The sequence below is a fragment of the Pteronotus mesoamericanus genome, unplaced genomic scaffold (genome assembly GCF_021234165.1).
Source record: "Pteronotus mesoamericanus isolate MK-2021 breed Mesoamerican mustached bat unplaced genomic scaffold, CSHL_Meso_final contig_130, whole genome shotgun sequence".
Lineage (NCBI taxonomy): Eukaryota > Metazoa > Chordata > Mammalia > Chiroptera > Mormoopidae > Pteronotus > Pteronotus mesoamericanus.
The window spans coordinates 29871203-29890579 of record NW_026555060.1 but is presented as its reverse complement, the minus strand read 5'-3'; the positions used below and the strand labels follow the sequence as shown (position 1 = coordinate 29890579).

The 19377-nt window shown below is 39.9% G+C and overlaps 1 protein-coding gene across 1 annotated transcript in view; it reads right to left on the bottom strand.

Annotated features, from left to right (window-relative positions):
• SFMBT2 (Scm like with four mbt domains 2) overlaps positions 1-19377 on the bottom strand; it is a 214057-nt gene that overhangs the window by 177028 nt on the left and 17652 nt on the right. The window contains exons 2-4 of the mRNA XM_054593939.1: positions 10277-10425; positions 3306-3400; positions 1074-1314 (exon numbers count right to left, since the gene is read on the bottom strand). Coding sequence (XP_054449914.1) covers positions 1074-1314; positions 3306-3400; positions 10277-10376 — 436 coding nt within the window. The 5' untranslated portion in view covers positions 10377-10425. The remainder of the gene's footprint in view (positions 1-1073; positions 1315-3305; positions 3401-10276; positions 10426-19377) is intronic.

Genomic DNA, 19377 nt, shown 5'->3' with positions numbered 1-19377 from the left:
GCATAAAAAGGGTGATAAAAAACTATCGACCATTCCAAACTATCAGAAAAACCATATATCAGAACTTTAAAAAGAAGATAAAATTCAAATGTTCTGAACGGTGAAAGCAACTGTGAGTATCATGGACACAATGAACTTTGGATTTCAGCTCTAAAACTATACATGTCACTTCGAAATAAAAATATCCATTCAAAGCTAAAAGTGGCAGCCAGATGCTAAGAGGACATTACACATACTTGAGAATTAGCATCAAAAGTCTTCAAGTGGAACTGCTGCCATCATCATATAATGAAACACAGAGGATAGGGTGTCGAGGTTGGAATACTTAGTGACTCAGTTTTTTCACTCACAGGATCAGATGTAACAGGGTTTCTCAACGATGACAGCTTGAGCCCAATAATTCTTTGTTGGGGGAGCTGTCCTCTGTGTTGCAAGATGTTTAGCAGTATCCTGGCATCCTCCCACCAGATGCCAGGAGCTCCTCCCCCCTTTCCCTTTCACAATCAAAAACCTTCCAGACGTTACCATATGTGCCCTGGGGAGTAAAACTGCCATGGTTTTCTAGCAACTGAATGGATTTCTTCCATACAACTTTGACAATTCCCTTAAGAGTAATATCAGGTCTCCTTATCTGTTTAGTTTTCTACAGGCATCACACCTTGGCAGCCTCCCCACAAGACAGATTAAACCTTAAGAGAGACCCGTTTCTGATGCCCTACAGCACTGTACAAAATGTCAAGTCTCTAAAGCAAAAGAAAAGCAACATAATCAATCAGCAACAGAAAACGAGACCTCAATCTCAGCCTCCTTTGCTACCTCCAAAATCAAGCACCAGACCTTTTACCTCCTAAAAGCCATGGTCGGTTCCGTTGTCAGGATAAGCTTGGACATCCAAAAATGTACCTGAGTTCCTCTCACTCCAGCGCCCTTAAGCTAATGAAACTGAGGACACAATCTTTTTAAGGTGCTAGACCTTCCCACTAAATCGCTGCAAGGTTTTCCGTGCAAACATCATGAACAAGGATGGTCTGTAAATCCAAAGTCTCCAAACCGTGGGCCAGCACGGAGCTTACCATCTGGGGGCATCAGGGCCTTGTTGTTCTGAGTGCACCACCCTACGGGGTGCAGATCGGCTATCACCACATCACACCAGAAGTCGGCCCGGCGGTCCTCCCCGTAACCACAGTAGCGCAGAAGCAGCAGCTGCCCGCAGGTAGTGATAACAGTGGCCACCCAGTACGTGTCTGGGTTGTTCTTATTGGCCACTTCCAATTTCATCCCAGGCTGGAAGTTGCTCTGAATGCTGATTTCAACCTTAAGGAACCAGAAACACAGGAAACCCGTTATTGTACTAGACACATACATCTGGAAGATTACGAGAACTGTTTAAAAACACAGCACATAAAAACAGTGTTCCTGTTGCTCTAGAACTGCACTAAGAGAAATATAATGCAAGCCACTAATGTGATGCTGAATTTCCTAGTAGCCACGTTAAAAAAAAGAGATAAACAGATACAATTAATTTTAATAATATATCTTCTTTAACCCAAATATCCTGAGTGTCATCATTTCAAGATATGATCAACATAAAATATATTAATGAAATCTTTTACGTTCTCCTTTTCCAATGAAGCTTCCGAAATCCAGTGTGCGTTCTACACTTACAGCACATCCCAATTTGGACGGCAGTCTTTCCACGGGCTCAAAAACTCCAGGTGGCTGATGGCAACTTTGTAAGCAGTATAGCCATGGATGGATTTTCTTTTTATTAATGAAGGATTATAGTCTGTTCATATTTACCAGCCTTTATGCCCAAAAGAAAGCTTTCCAGCCTGGTGGACATTCCAGTGTTAAAGCATCTGATGTCCGGGAATAGCAGCCACTTAAGAGATGATGGAATTACAAATGGCTCCTTCATGGGGCCAATGATGCTTTTGCTTGACACTTGGCACACTGGCCTGGGGTCACTCTGCTTCCTGAGCTATTGTGATTAAAAAGAAGGTGGGAGAACTGAATTAAAGAGAACTAGAGTTACTCCATCATATGTTACTCCATGTGGTAATTTATTGGTAAAAGAGAAAAGAAAAAAGTTGTCAATCAATATCTTTTTCCTAAACTGCCTCAAGGGATGTAAGCAAGACATCCAGGAATCACAGGAAACTTTGCAGGATCGCACCTCACTCTATGCCAGGTGAGCTGCAATTCTGTCATGTTTTAATATTTACCCCTAGGTTTCACTAAATGGCCAAAGCCACATTCATAATAAACCAGTAATTATAGCATTACAAATGTCAGAATAAAAAGAAGATTGGAAATATATTCGACCTTTACTAGGTCATGCAAATTTAATAAGGCCTTAAATTCCTTTTCAAAAGAACACTCCATCTCCAAAAACAATAAAATGTTGCATTAAAATAAAGAATCAAAGTTCTGGCATGCTAATTCAGCAAGAGAGCCAAAAACAAGAACAGGTTGAGGAAATATCCCAATTTCTTAATGACACTCAGGCTGAATCTTGCCCTGGGTAACCCAGTAAAAAAAAAAAAAAAATGTTTCTCAGAATTAAATTTTTCTTTCCAGGAAAGCAACAGTAATGCCAAAAACCTTAAGTCCTGGAACTTTAGTCTTTTTCTTACTAACAAAATCTCAGGTAGATGCAAAAACCTGAAAAAAAGCTCATTTTTTTTTTTATTTTCTGGGACCAGCACTCTGCTGTTTGCATTATTCAAAGAAATCATTGTTAAGAATGACGTTTCGTTTTGCTTGATCCAAATGTTTTCTGAATATTTATGGTATTTCTTCTAATTGGACTCATCTGCCCACAAAAGACTATAAAACTTTTATGTGTCCTTTCAAAATAAAAATATCAATCCATAATAAAAATACACAGCCAGTACACCTCGTAAGAAGACATTACACATTACACCTACTTACCTAGCTGGCTGGCTCTTATTTATTCCAATCAATCTTACCTATCTCAGGCCATGCTCAAGGGCCACATCTGTGAAATTTGTCATTCTGAAGTGCAGAGCAATTTCTTACCCACTGAATTTCTACACACCATTTCTTACCCACTGAACACCCACCCTGTGCTAGGAGAGAAGAGCAGTAAGAGCCAAGTCTACTTTACCTGCAGCTATCTGTGAAAAGCAAACAAACTTCCCCATCTCTTCTTTATTTCTACAAAATCTTAGCTGAATTTCCCTTCTCTTCTCATTCCCTATCTTCCAATAGGTTTGGCATCTTCCTACAGGCTCCCTTCCCATGCTCCAAAGGGGGACCAGAAGGAGGAGAAGTTTACGTACGTGTTTGAATGACGTGTGAGGAGCCGCACTGGCACCCGTTTCTTCCAAGTACTCCCCCCAATTGAAGCCGATTTCCTCCAAGCTTGAACCTTCTTCTGGTGAAAGAACAAAACCAGAGAAACAAAAACACAAGAATATCAATACTAGAGTGAAGAATGGAAAGGTACCGGCCTCCGATGAAGACCAGAATATCCTTAATTCAAGAAACGAACGAATTCAGTGGCCTTAGATTCAGTGGCAAATTTGTTTCATAGCTTTACTTTGCCGATTTTAGAGACCAGAGACTAAAGAGAGGAAACACTGAAGAAATTCTGCTTTGATTCCCTAGCAAAATCAAGGATACTATTCAGTGCTCTTAGGCAAATGAAATGAGGTTTGTCTCATGGCATACTTGCTGCATGTTAGTTTATCAGTCTGGAATTGACCAGTATGGACACTCCGTTCTTTGGAGAGACTGGAGGACAAGGCGAAAAAAACCATCGGGAGTTAGGTAAGCCCTGTGATGTGTATATAGAGCACTGGCACCTTTGTCGCCTGGCTACTTACTACAGCTGGGGATTTTACAATAATAGCACAGACTGTTAGTGCCAAAAGGAACTTTAGAAAGCACTGATGACATTTCAAGGGGAAAAAATTGAGACCCAGAAGGATTGTTCAAGTGTGTGAGGCCATTCGGCAAGTTAGAGACAGAAACTGACCAACTGTGAGACAGATCCCCCAATGCCCACCCAGTCCAATGTCTGCTGTCCTGCCTTCTGCCACGACAGAACTCTCCGAGCAAGTCACATCAGTAGAAACCAACAGGACATGAGCTTCTCCAATTACAAGGATGGAAAAGAAATACAATCAAGTGCACATGGCTCTTAAAATGATCCCTATTTTGGTTCTGAAGGAAATCAAGTAATTCCCCAAACATTCAAGACTGTATATGTAAGATATAATCTCTGTAGTTGAAAAACACCAAATGACTTTTTAAAAGTACAGTACAGATAACATAAATGTTATGTCACAATTTCAAATGGAAAGAAAAAATCAGCTGTAAACATTACCTTAACTGATTTGTAAGACTATTGTACATTAAGAATACACAGCAGTAAGGGCTGTCCAAACATGCAGGTAAGTAATAGCTTAAAAAGTTTAGATTCTCTTTTCTTGCAATAATGTTCAACCATGTATCTTCTACTAGGCAAGAGGCTACCTCACTGCCAGGAATAAATACTGGCAGGTGGGCCAGGGAGATATGCAACTGGAAGGTCTAAGAAAGAAAGCCTTGTTCTTAGAGGCTATCACCATTTGTTCCTATTAAAGACTTTTAAATTAGAAGTTGGAAAAGTAATTTTCTTGTGATATTCTGCATCATCTCAGAAAATGAAAATGATAGAAAAAATAATTTTTGTAAAGTTGGAAGATACTAAGTTGAAAGGCAGTTATCCTCAATTTTGTCTTCTAAATCCAAGTTGCTTAAAACTATCTCCTCAAACTTTACTTCCATCAAGTGGTTTACAATCAAATGTCCAAGAAAATAAAAAACTTCCAACAGACACTGCGCCAGGTCACCTGGACAAATAAACAGGACCACTGTGATGCCTCTGGCTAGTAGATCAAAAAACAAACTTGGTAATCAACGTCCAGTGCTGTTTGAAGCAAAAGAATTGCGGACAGAGCTGCTGGGCAACACCCAGATGTGTCTTCCAGAATGTGACTGGTTTCTCTTCATGTCTGCCTTACTGTGTCTTGGTGGCTGGAAACCACCACCACCCTTGTGAGCTGGAGGCTGCAGGACCCGCTTGCTTTTTTCAGGGAACACATTTCTGATAAAAGGGCATTGAGTCCCCGGGTAAAGCAGAGTGTTGGGAGAGATACAGCTGAGAGTAAGACCACAGCCTCACTTTCTCAACTTCACCTGAGACCATTCCTTGCAGCTCTTTATCGTTCAAAAAATTCTAATCCAGGTTATCAGCATTTAACCAAAATTTCTGTTTGCACCAAATTTTAATCCATGATAAGCCAAGTTTCCAATCTCTTCCTCTGATACAATGGTCAATAGACGCTTTCATGCTCACTCGAGTATTCATTCATTGATTCGTTCAAGTTAACCAAGAGAGGAAAGGGTACCACCGACTCCCAAGTGTGTGTCACTAAGTACAGCGCTAAGAAAGCTGTTAGTCCCTGCTGTCTGAAGAAATACTTTAATAAGCACCCCAAAAGTCTGAGCTAGAATGGGATTAAAAACATTTGAAAACCTTTAAGCCCAGCAGCTGCTAACTTGAAGTATGCTGTTTCAACAATAAAATCTGATGCAAAATGTAGGGTTCCTCACAATACAGCCTTTTCAAATCTGTAATTTATTAACACTTCCTCCGCAGCATGTGCCCTAAGCAGCTGATTTTCTAAAGACATTTCAATGAGCAATAGATAAACACACACGATGTTTATGAGTGGAGGTCTCATAAACCCAGAGCAAATATTTACTGCTGATTCATAAACCTCTTAAACCCATAAACATTTTATCAAGGAAACTCTGACAATCTTCCTCCGCTGCAAAGGAACCAGTCGGAGGCATTGCCCCATGATGTCATGAAAGTAGACTATGAAAAGCTACTAGAAAATTTCACAATTTAAAAGAAAACAGGCTCATTCATTAGTCGCACTCCAGTTTTAGAAAACAGAAAGCTACTTATGTGACCAAAATACTTCACAGTAAGTAGAAAAAGACTATCTTACTGAAAGTTGGGAGTGTAAGTTACTTAACAGTGAAAAATGGAATGAACAAATGGTTCATACACCTTTTTTAAGTAATCAAATCTTGGGTTGTACAATTTTTCAATATGAAATAAGTCTAACTTTGCAAGCCTGAATATTAAAGCCTGGAATCAGTACCCAATTTTAAAAACATGGAGAATTGGCAGGTTCGAAAGGAACAAAGTCTTACAGAGCAACTTCCTGTGTGCTAGATAATTTTTTTAATGTTGACAGAGAAAGGAAAAATGTAAATCGTTGTTACTTTAACTGCTGATAGTCCATCCATACCATCCTCCAGTCTAGAAAAGAGCTGCATTGTGCATATATTAAACAGACACCCCGCTGGAATGAAAGTCAGATAAGACTGGCCAATGTTGATCCCAGATCTGAGTTCACAGCTTCAGGGCTACACCAGGGAGGAGGGACAGTCACTTGGGCACAGAGGTCCTCAGGACTATCTCAGCTACCCAGGCTTCCAGAGAGTCTTTCAAGAAAGAAAATGACCCAATCTCCTAGCTAAGGGAGGCAGCAACTATCTAAAGGAGAGTATTTTAAAAATAGAATACAACAGAGTCACATAAAACTAGGTCCTTCTCAGCATGAAGAGTCAGAGATCCCAATTTCTCTAGTAACAATGTTGATTCATTTCCTTCCTGAATACAAGAGCCTGTGGCACTCCAGTTAATATATCCTAATACCGTCCTGACAAAAATATCAAGCCCATGTTTCCAGAATAATTCTTTTCACTGAGGATTGCACAATGTAAATATGCAACACTGTTTTACCTACAGACTTCATTAGGAAATTACATTTAGCCATCCTGGGAAACTTATGTCCAAGAATCTATCCATTACTATGTCAGTATAATGTTTTGCTTGCTTTTATCAAGACAACTGGGGAAGCCCAGAGTTGCAGAAATCCAGTTTTAGTCCACGTCTGTGTGTTTACATTTCATCTGCTGGAAAGGCCTTCAGTTCCTCTGTCCCCGCTCATCCCAGTGGGATCCTGGGAGGAGGAGGCATTTTACATTGTGCCTATTTCATCCATGGGACACAGGTATCATTTATAGGCCCCAAGTATCTGAGCTCCCCATAGGAAAAGAGGCAAAACTAGGGACATGAGAAAACTGTTCACGAGACTCAGAGTCCTTGTTTTAAGCAGAAGCTTTCTTTTCAGAGGTGCGGATCATCGGTGCAAGGATCGCAGCAGCTGAATGTGGGGACAGAGGAACCAAAGACACAGGAATCAAAACATGGGAAGCTTCCATCCTCTGGCGCCATGATTTGGTCCAAGAAGAGCTCTAGGCACTTACATGTGGTCAGTTGTCAGGGAGATGCAGCCATGTGCCTTATAACACATGGGCAGAGGGGATGGGAGACAAGTGAAGGACAAGACAAGAAAGAATCTGAGTTGGTGCTGTGTCTCATAAAGTGAGTGGGTGTGGGGTGTGTATGGTGTGTGTATGTTTATGTACTTATGTATCCAGGATGACCTCTCCCTGTGCTGAAGGGCAGGCACAGCTCAGTGTTTCAGAGCACAAGGTTCCAAGCCCTCCAGATGCCTGAGATAGAATCCTGGCTTGAATACAAGAGCCAACTGACTCCACCTTCTTGTCCAATTTCACTTGCTATTTCACCTGGTTGTGGAAGAATTAAACAACACAACACATGAAGGTACCTACGAGTGCCTGCCATGAGCACAGGGTCATGTAGCTATTGTCCCTCATTTGAGAGGCAATGTATTAGCAGGTGAAGAAGGCTCAGTTTGTCTTCTCCTGCTCATCTGACATGGACATCTCACCTGCACACTTCCAGGAAAAAGACCAAGACACCATCCAACCCTAAACATGGCACAATTGGTCCAGAACCAAACAGCCACGCAGCTGATGGCAGACAGAAGACATTTTGTATATTAGCAGGTGAAACGGGAACTACTCGGGAAAATAAACTACTTGACAACTGCTACTTGAGCATGTTCTTAACAGTCTGAATGTTCAAAACTAGATCTGAGTTTCTAAAAGTCAGCCTCTGCCCAGAAGGCTTTAGATCCTGATTTAAATTGGTTTCCTCTTTAGGAAAGTCTGTCTTTGTGGCACCATCTAAAAGTACTCTCACCACACAAGTACAACATACATGGAAATTCAAAGGAGAATGAACAGATTAGCCATATGGAGGTGGGGGGAAAGTCAGGGCCAATATCTGAAAAATGTTAAGATCATTTAGAGCTATTAGAACTGTTAGCTCTATTAAAGATCTTAACCTCTCAGATGATTCAGGCCTCCCACCACACAAGAGCAAGAACTAACCACGACGTGAGCACGCCAATGGGTGCTGGGCATGGCACAGCCCAGCCAAGGATGGGGTGCTGCGCTCACGCCTCCCCATTCACAGGGTCAACCACAAGAAAATGCAGTACAAATAATTTTCCTGACATCGTATTATTAATACATTTCAGACTCTACTTCAGCTAAAGAGATATACTGCAGGTGCCTGAAAATGAAAAATCAACAACACAGTTGCTGTTTAGACAGTTTTGAAAACATACTATTGAAAGTAATGCAGTCATAGACGTCAGATGTGTGTACAACAAAAAATATGGTGAAAATCAGGGACTCCAAAAGTGAAAAAAATAACCTCACTCAGCAAATATAACAAAGACTTTTTAAAGGTATATTTGTATTTAAATGAAAGTAGAATAACTAGACTGAACTTTCAGTCTATGGGACTATGCTCTCTCAGAAAAAGAATTTCCATATTTCTACTGGGAGAAAAAGATTCAAGTCTGCTTTTAGAACTTTTCTTACTCTTACTTTATACAGAAGAATAGCTGAAAGGGGAAAATGAGCTGATTTTGAAAGAGATATTAACATCGTTCAGGCAATTATTGCAGGGGTTCCACATTTTTTCCAGGTAAAGATATAACTTAAGAAACATAATCTGGTAAATTCAATGACATCAAGCAATCTGTAATTCCGTCATTGACTAGGCTCATCAAAATGTGAAAACAAATTCGATACCTCCTTTGGACAATTGTCAAATCTCCCACTGAATTAATGAACATTTCTATCCATGAATTCACCATAGAAAGGTTTATGATTCTGCGAGCTAAACTGCCCTTATCTGATTTGCTGTTGTGCAACAGTACGATCCTTTAAAAAAAAAAAAAAAAAAAAAAAGGCTTTTTAAAATAAATTCTTTCTTGTGCAAATATTTAGAAAAAGATGCTTTCATAAGTTTGTTTAAATATCAAAAATCAACCAAAGACTGGTTTGATTTTGTTTGCTTTGTGATTTCTTAAAAGTAGAAACACTTTACCACAAATTCACATGACTTAAATTTTCACATTATACACCTTTATGAAAGCTGTACTGGAGGTTTTAGAGAGAGTCTTGGAAAGTGGCATCTGTTTGGGCATATTTTGCTGTCCTCTCTTTCTGGGCACATGCCGGGGAATTCAATTTCCCCACCTCCCTAGATTTGTTTGGGTCAAGAATTTTTGAGCATGGGGTGGGGAATGCAGGGGATGGGGGGTGGGAGCTGGGTGAAAGGTGAAGGAATTAAGAACTACTAATCGGTAGTTACAAAATAGTCACAGGAGTATAAAGTACAGCATAGGAAATACAGTCAATAATATTTAACTATGTAAGGTGCCAGATGGAGGGGAAGCACTTTGTAAAGTATATGACTGTCCAACCTCTGTGCTATACACCTAAAACTAACACAAAATAATATTATATGTGAACAGTGATTTCAAAATAAAATTGAAAAAAGAGGTTCTGAGCAAAAACAGTACCTGTCTCTTCTGAGCTTGAGCATTTAATTACTGATTCAAGACCTTGCGGCTCTCCTTCCCGTGTAACGACAGGCCTGAAGCAGCCGCTGAGGTGTGGCACTGTATGGTGCTGTGGACAGACGCAGTGGAACGGAGCGCCCACCGACGCTGCCTGAACTACACAGTGTGAACAATTATAAACATTTATGTGGTAAGCCACTAAGATTTTTGAAGTGATATCACCTAGCCCGCTCTGTCTTACATACAGGTAATATTAATTTTGAACCAAATTTTGCCAAACTTTCAAGCGGCTATATGCTTATAAATATGATAGCAAATCCTAGGAAGAAGCAGCATTCGAGATCTAGAAAAGATGCCCCATTGTTTCCTGAACATTTTCAGAAAGATATTGGTCAATACATCAAAAGGTCAAATGGATCTAGAAAACAAAATCGTACCTGAATCAAGATCTCCATTACCATTTGCTGAGCTCGAGTGTTTCTCCAATGGAGAAGATGAAGGGTCTGGCATGTTGGTAACTGACAAACTGCTCTCCATTCCTAAAGAAAAAGGATCTTCTCTTAATTCATCCTGCAGGAAGAATTACCTAAGGGCAACCAACAAAGAAAAAAAATTAGATTCACTTATTTTAAACTCTCCAAAAATAACAGCGTCCTATCAGGGTTGCAACTACTTCATTATAACGTGCAGGATGCAATGTAATAATAATAGAAAATGCCAAGAATCAAGACTAAAGAGTACATAGCTACACAAGGTCAACAACAAAGTTCACAGCTGAGCAAAACCATCAATTTTCTACCAGTCATGATCAACACTAAAATGGACACATTTTTCATCAACAAATAAAATCAGTTTCAATAACTAATCTACCCTGGTAATGTTGGCAAGACACTCCATCTCCCAACTGCTTCCTCCTCTCTCACTCAATGCTGTGAAGCACCAAGCCTGCCTCAGCCTCAGCATCCCCACAGAGATAAGATGTACAGTATCTCCCAGGCAACGGTTCCCGAAACCAGTTAAGGTATCAACATTTGCAAATATGAGCCTTGTGACCAACCAGACCTTTGCTATAATAGCATGACTATTCCACACTTGCATTCTGACATGACTGGTGGTAAAACAAGTAAAATTATGTTCAATGGTCACAGAATCCTATAATCCAGTTCAATATGTCACATCCCATAAAACACCCAGGCGCAGTCATTACTAAGGGTCAGCCATTTATAGCATTGGAGGTTAGACACAGTCATATGTGGGATTTTTTTAATCTTTCATTTATTCAATGTTCGCTTTTATTTCACATGTAGATAAAAGTTCCTATCAGCAAAAGGCAAAGATATACAAAGGAAAAGAATAGTGCATCGATAGCTACATAAACAGAATATTTTGTCACATACTGGCAAAGTATCTTTTAAGAATATCATGCCCTTCTTAAAACACACGCACACACATACACACACAGGACATTTTGCTGCTCTTCAGATTACTTTCCTGAAAAACATTTTGAGGTCTTGTCAAAATTAAAGGAATGATTTAAGCTTAAATATAAACTGGGATTTTTTTTTTAATAATTCAAGGTTATCTCCTATCACTAATGAATCGTTTGATAAGCTTAGTTTCTGAACTCTTTAATGGAAACGACAAATAATAATAGGAACCAATTTAATGGACAAACAGGTTCTAAAACTATTTAAAATAGAGGATACTGGCAAACCAGGCATTCGAATATTGAGGCTGGCTAATTTTACCCCAAGAGTATCAGTCCGCCACAGTAACCCCCATATTAACGAGCAGAACTGCATACTCCTAAGAGCATTTCTTCACCATTCCTGTTATGGTACAGACACAAATTTGTGGACAGCTTTGCTTTTGGAGATTTCCTCTGCATGGGGCTACACACAAAAGTGGGAGAGGCCGCCAGGGCGGCTGCAAAGCTCATGTCCCATGCCAGGATTTCCGTGGAAAGCAGCACCCACCAGTTTATCACAACTGCCACTAGTACCTAAGGAACAATCGCTGATGCAACCTGCAGAGAAACTACTTGATGATGAGCGAGTGGCCATCCAACCAAACACCGAACAACCAACAAAGCATCCACTGAGAGACTACTCATGGGGATATCATAACAGTAAAACCCACACCTTGCCCCACGACAAGAAGTGTGATTGTGAGTCTACAGATCACTCCATCACTGAGGCAGGGATACAACATCTGCTGACCCCAGGGGCCACAAGATGGCCCGGACAAAGAAAGGAACAAGGTGGCACACTCTGGAAAACTGGTTTCCACTGCTCTCCTCGGGGTAATCCAGGAATTACCAAGAACTTGGAGGGGAGAAAGATAGACAACTGAAGAAAATGGATCAAAGGCGGAACACTCAGCACAAACAAAATATAATACACTGCACTGAGAGAGTACATCCTAACTGGGGAAAGTGCCAATAAATCAGAAAATTGGTAAATTATATAATACATTAGAAGGCAATAAGTGCTGTAGGAAAAACTAAAGGTGGAAAGAAAATGCAGATTAGCAAGGCAGAGGGTTATGATCATTTAGATGGTGGCCAGGTAACACCTAAGAAAGTGATATTTGAACAAAGACTTGAGGATGCAAATAGGGAGGCAGGCAGAACCCAGAAGAGAATGGTTTGCCAAAGCAAGGACCTTACCCTAATTTCATTCTGCAGGCTTTCATTCCATGAAGTGAAATGAACAGATTTGTTCCAGAAAAATCCCTCTGGTAGCTGTATGCAAGAGAGGCAACACACAGGGGCAAGACCGAATGACCGAATGGAAGCAGAGACTAAGGACAACATGCAGATGAAGGTCTAGACTAGGCCAGTAAAAGTAAAAAAAAAGGAAACAGATCATTACCTATCTGAAAAGTGCAATCCACAGAAAACAGTGGAAACAACCCAACAACCTCCCAATATTAACAAAATGCAATCATTTCAAAGTAGGTGGTCAGTTCCTAGAATAAATCACTTGCCATAGCTAGCTCCCAACAACTAATAGAACCTATGCAGTGTTTATGGCAGTAAATAATTCTGGGAGAAAATATATTTAATGTAAGAAAAACAATCCATTTCACAGAAACTTACTTTCAATGGAATTGGGGAGGGAGCAAATCTTACTGGTTACAAGTGACCCATAAGCTTTACAAATAAAAACAGGATTTTAAAAGGCAAATCCTCTTCCTAACTACAGTACCTACCTAACCTTTCTCCCCCAAAAAGGCTATTTTTAAAAGGAAGCACATTCCCTTTTGATTTTTAAAATACATATAACTTCAAGACTGAGGGTAAAAGTGTCTACTCATGAAAGCTGCATTTTTTTTTTCCAAAGACAAGAAAAGAAGACTCAGAATACTGGGTTTTTAAAGGGTCATTTCCTGTTTTGTACAATACACTTCGTGGCCTTGTGTAAAGTTAATTCACAATAATTGGCTCCTCTTGTCTCTAAAGTTGTTGAACAACAGAACCATAGTACTGGACCATCTTTAAAAAGTGGCCTTGGCCCAGTGAGAACAGTGAACTTGGAGAATAACGAGTAACAAGGCCACTTGCTGTGTGACTTAGGCAAATTACTTAAGCTCTCTGTCCCTCAAACTTCTCATTAGTTAATTGAGAAGGCTTACTTATATGCAATCAATGGCCCTTTTCAAAGCTAAAATCTATCAAGGCTTTTTAGTATTAATTGCATATTTTCTGCATTCAAATTACTGTTTATCTAACTAAATACAATAAGCACCTGCATCCTATCATTTGGGGAGTATTCAAAGAAAACTATTTTAGCATAGGCTAGACAAAGCCTTGTTAAGAAGGAAATGTGTGAGAAAGTACCCTCATTAGATAATTCTAAAACAAATCAGAAATTATTGGGGGCTTATTATCTCTTTTGAATTATCTCTAGACCAGCAAGGTCCAATAGAACTCTCCATACCTGCACAGTCCAATCAGGTAACCACTAGCCATTCATGGCTACTGAGCCCTTGGAATGTAGATAGTGGGAATGGGGACCTCAATTTTAATTTTAATTCATTTAAATTTAGAAGGCCTATATGGATAGTAGCTGCCTATTAGACAGCACACAGTTAGACCACTGCATGGGTAAGCCAGAGTTTACTATAGTTGAATTTGGAGCATGTCCTAAATAACCATCAATTCTTGTCTATTTTAAAAGTTGTAATTTAATAATAGCAAGCTAGTTATAAAGAAATAGGAATTTTTGAATCTAAGAAACTTCAGTTTCCCAATAATACTCCCCACAAATCTTTCATAGCAAACTTCCTAAAGTAGTAGGTTTTTATTGAACATACTGCCTTTTTGTATCAATATAATTTCAAAGAAGCAACCTCAGAAGCTCAATTATGTGCATCATATTAAGATAATGTTCTTGTTTCATTCAACTATAATATCAAGAAAATCATTCCACCTCAAATGTAATCAGAAAAAATATTTTTCTGTAAAGGAAAAAAATTCCATGAATGTTATTCATATTAAGTATCAATGGCTTATCTGACACCATTAAAGGGGGGAAAAAGTTTGCTAAAATTTTTATGACTCCTCAGTGATTCAACTCTCTTCTAACTGGACACTATAAAAAGGTAACCAGGGACTGTAAAATAAGACATCAATTTAAATGCACCAAATCAATCATTTTAAGAGAACTCAAGGGTAACAATATAAAAACCAAACAGAAAGCCACCTGAATGAGTGGCAGAGTTAGGCCTCACATTATTCTGGATAAGGACCAAGTGACAAGGTGTTGTCCCAGGTGGCTATAAAAGTTATTTTGGCAAATGACATATCACGCTTTCACTTTTTCAATGTTTACTTTTTTCCTTTCCATAAAAGGTACATACACTCTCTGGAGAACTTTTGGGGAATAAAATTACAAAGGAACACATTTAAATCACTAGTAATTCTGACACCCAGGGAAAGCCACTTTTATTTTTATAGTAACTCCTCCTAATAGCTTCTCTGTCGGGTTTTTTGAGTTCATATAGAATTTAGAATTTTAATTTGTTTTTCATTGAACATTACATGGAAAGCATTTCCCCGCATCATTAAAATCCTTTGAAAACATGACTTGAAATGGTTGGCTGATTTTTATTATAATATGAATGAGGTAATTTATTTACCATTCCGCTACTGCTGACCATTAAGGTTTTTTTTTCTTCACCATCATAAATAGTGCTGTAGTGATAATCCTCAGCCATAAATTCTATTACATCTGGGATGTTTCTTTTGTGCAGAAGCCCAGAAGTTAGAGGTAAAGGGCCAAATGTAGGAGTTTAAGCCTCATGATACTTATTGCTAAAATGCTATCCAGCCTGCTGTCCTCACTCACCGAGTGACCAGCAGTGGATGATACAATCCATCTAAACCCAGTCTCCGCCTTGGCCATAGATAATGTTGTCCTTCACCCTTTTCAATCTGATGTTCAAAAACACAGTATCCTGCTATTGCAATACATAATCTTCATGTGATAGTACCTCTGTTCACATCCTTCTTACATTTTAACTCTGCTGGTACTTTGTATAATTTTTGAAGAGCTCTGCATATTCTACCTTTCAAAACTATTGAAAGATATTTTCCCCAATTTGCACTGTAGTGGTTCCTTTTGATATACGGAATGCTGGTTGTTTTGTTTTTTTAACTCAGTCCAATCTATCAATTCCTTTTATTTCCTCTAAAAATTATATTCCCAAAATCTCCTCCCCCATCTTAGGATACCAGAAGTCTAAGTTCTCTGTGGTTTCAAAGTTTTACATTTAACATATACGGAATTTATGCAGCTCCGAGCTGATCACTGCCCCCCGCCAAACACACACACGGAGTTAATAACCCAGTCTTATTCCATTGGGTTTGCATCCTGTCCATCCTGCCTTTATCATATATTAAATTTTTACATGTACAAGACTATTGTTTCAAGGCACCAAACCTTAATTTTAAGAAGAAAGTGAAATAGAAACTAGGACTGCTGTTCACATATCCCTTAGATTGGTAGCCATTAAATTTGAGGTCATTTGAGGCAGGTCTATAAAGGGATGATGATGGTTTGCCTGGCTTGGTAACTCATTCTCTTATGACAGGACCCTCACAAGGCACTGTGCTGTGGACAGAATATATCTGAAAGTGAACACAGGCAGAAATTACTATGCATCAGAAACAGATAAATATCCCTCCCCCAACCCCAATATCCGTTTTCTCCTTTGTCGACAAAGAGGAGTAACTGGTTAACCAAAATAAATACCACTCGGCTGTCCTTGCAATTGGATGTGGCTGCACCACTACATTCTGTCCAGTGGGATGTTTGCGAAATGAATGTGTTCAACCACAAGGTCACAGCCTTTAGTGGAAGGGACATGCCTTTGCATTTACCCCCAGAGCCGCCAGGGACACATAAGCCCCACAAATACTGAAACGAGAGAGAAGAGAGCTTGGTTCTGCAGTCAGTTCCAGACTATGAAACACAAAAGAGTAATTAGCTTCTTCTACCGTTTATACTACCTACTTGGGGTCCCTGATACACGTTCAATCTCAAGTCCCCACAAATACACCCTAGAAGGACTGTGCTCCTTATTAATAGGCTTGCAATTATAATGCTTAGGTTGTTACTGCTCAACTCAGTTTTTATCCAAAAGACTATCTTTTGCTCTAAGTTTTACGCAAAATACTATCTATAATGCCGAATGCTGTCTTTGGTTTATTTCCAAAAAAATCACAGTTCACATTAATGCAGACCAAGGTGCTTATACCTGGAGAATGAGCCCGATGGGGGAATGAAAGAGGTCCCCCTTCCTGGGGGAAGTCCAGACTGAGCCTAACCCTTAAAGCAGTGAGAAGGTCAGCATTGTCTATGTGAATAACTATTTTGGCAGTTCTCATGCTTTAAGGTATAGCACAATCATCATCTGCATGGCTTGTCAAAACCCAGCCTGCTGGGCTCCGCCCCCCAAGTTTCTGATTCAGTAGATCTGGGGTGATGCCTAACCATTTGTGTTTCTAACAAATTCCCAGGTGATGTTGATGCTGCCCATCTACAGACTGCACTCTGAGAACAACTACTTTATGAAAAAGAGATTTTTGTGTGGGTTGCATAGAAAGATAAACTCTGCCCTGTATCAAAAGATATCTATCATAAGTATACTAGAAAACACAGCATTTCTACAAAGTCGTTTAAATGTGGAGAGAGGGAGGCTGGTTTATCTAGAAATAGTTCCGCATTAAGCAGCATCCATTTACTAGTTTTGCATTCTAGTTTTCCTTAATAGAATGCCAGTTATCTCAATTCCATTGTTTCACAGAGTCAAGCTTTGTTGTACCATCTCCCTCAAGTCAGGCCAGCTTGCTCTCCCTAACAGTTCAGTAAGAGTTACAGTACTAAGAATGGATCGTGTTGACTCTTCCTGGTGGGGCCATTCCCTTAATGGGCCTACGTTATCTGTAGGAATTCCTTTTCCCAGGCCCTGGAGTACTCAAATACCAAGAGGAGAATGGATTACCTAATCTCTAGGAATTAGGCCACTCATTCCTAGCAGATGATTTTTCCTTAGCTTTATTGATAATAGAGTAGCAGATGACTTTTTTATGTCTGCACGTAATTTGAAAAGCCAACTATTCTATAAGACGTGTGGGGACCTCCCCACCAAAAATATAACAGCATGCTCTCTCATCCTTGTCCTCCTTCTCCATGTCCTGCCCCCCGCCCCCGACCCCAGGCAATCATTTCCATCTATTTTAGCTGACTGTTGTGGCATTCATCTGCGTATCTCTAAACAACACCCTGCTTGCTTAATTCTTCAATGTGTGTCGTTATCAGGTAATTATCTACTGGTCACACCATCACCACTCACGTGTCTGTCCCCCCTCTCCCTCCCTCCTTCCCCCCCTTACCTCCTCATGGATATGACTGCACAGTGAGGTCAGAGCAGAACCATGCAGCACACAACATTGCTTTTCCCTTTTCTTACACAACTTTTCCCTGGGGCTAATGGGAGTAATGATGGTCTCATTTTTCCCACATCCTTATTTTTCTACACACTTATCATCACCCATTGAAATCCAATGTTTCCATCCACTGTCTGACTCTCCTGTAGATAAGTTTATATATACATACCTATATATATAGGTATTTTATTAATGTCATCTTGAAGTAATTTCTACCAGGGCCTTCTGTTCTGCTGTAATCTAGACTAAGTGCCTCCCATGCCTGGTATGCAGATGCTATCCTGAGATCTCGCTTCATCTCTTTCTTTGTAAAATCGCCCCTTTTCTGTGTCCCAGGCCTGCCTAGACCTTGTTTTCTTCCTCCTTTTGAAGGGGCACATTCTCCAGCAGGTTCCTAAGAGAAGATTTAGGTGGAAAATGTGTGAAACCTTACATGGTTGGCAGTGTCTGTAACCTACTTTCACATTTTAAACAATAGTTTAGATAGGTAAAAAAAAAAAATCTAAGTTGGAAAAACACCTTCTCTCAGAATTTTGCCCGTTTCCCTCCACTGTCTTTTGGCTTCCATTGTTGAGAAGTCTGATACCATTCTGATTGCTGGGTTTTTTGATATTGTGAAATGCCACAATGCTTTGTCTAGCGGCAATCTGCGTGTGGCTTGGGGGCCCTGGGTGGCTTCTTTCAACGCTGAAAACTGTTCCTCAGTTTTAGGATGTTGTCGTTGTCTCTTTCTCCTTCCCCTTCTTCTTCTTTTTATTGACTCGTTTTTAGAGAGAGAGAGAGGAAGGGAGAGAGAGAAACACTGATCTGTTGTTCCACTTATTTATGCATTCATTGGTTGATTCTTGTATGTGCCCTGACCGGGGATCAAACCCCCAACCTTGAAGAATTGGGAGGATGGTCTAACCAACTGAGCTAACAGCCAGGTCTAGGATATTTTCTTTAATTATTGCTAATTTCCTCATCTCTGTTTTTCTGGTGTTTTATTCTAATACTCACTCAAATGTTGGATCTCCTTGATTTTCCTTTTTACTTTCTACTATTTTATTTTTTTTAATCTACCTCTTAGGATATTTCTTTAACTTCTCCTAATTCTTTTATAGAGTTTTACAACTTATTTTCAAACACCTCTTTCTAAGGACTTCGAGCTGAAAGGCAGAATACATAAGTACTGTGCTCACTTCCTCCCACAACCACATCAAAATAACAACTAAACTACAGAACAACCATTACTGAGAACTGCCTGAAATCTAGCGGAGCAACAGTTCTGTAATGAAGGAAATACAGAAGAAGCCACTTAGCAACTGATAGGAGGGACAGAGACATGAACTGAGGTGGTTCCACACCCACCTGTGGTGATTAAGAATCGGGGGAGCTGTATCTCAGCTGCAGAGGGGGTCCCTCATGAGGATGAAAGGTCCCAGCCCCATACCAGGCTCCCCATCCTGGAGCACCAGAGCAGGGAAGTGGCCCCCCAAGGCAGCTGACTGTGAAAATCAGCAGGGACTCAGTCCAGGTGAGAATGAGGGCTTCTGGAGACCCAGGCATCCTCTTCAAGAGCCAACACACAGACTCATTTACTGA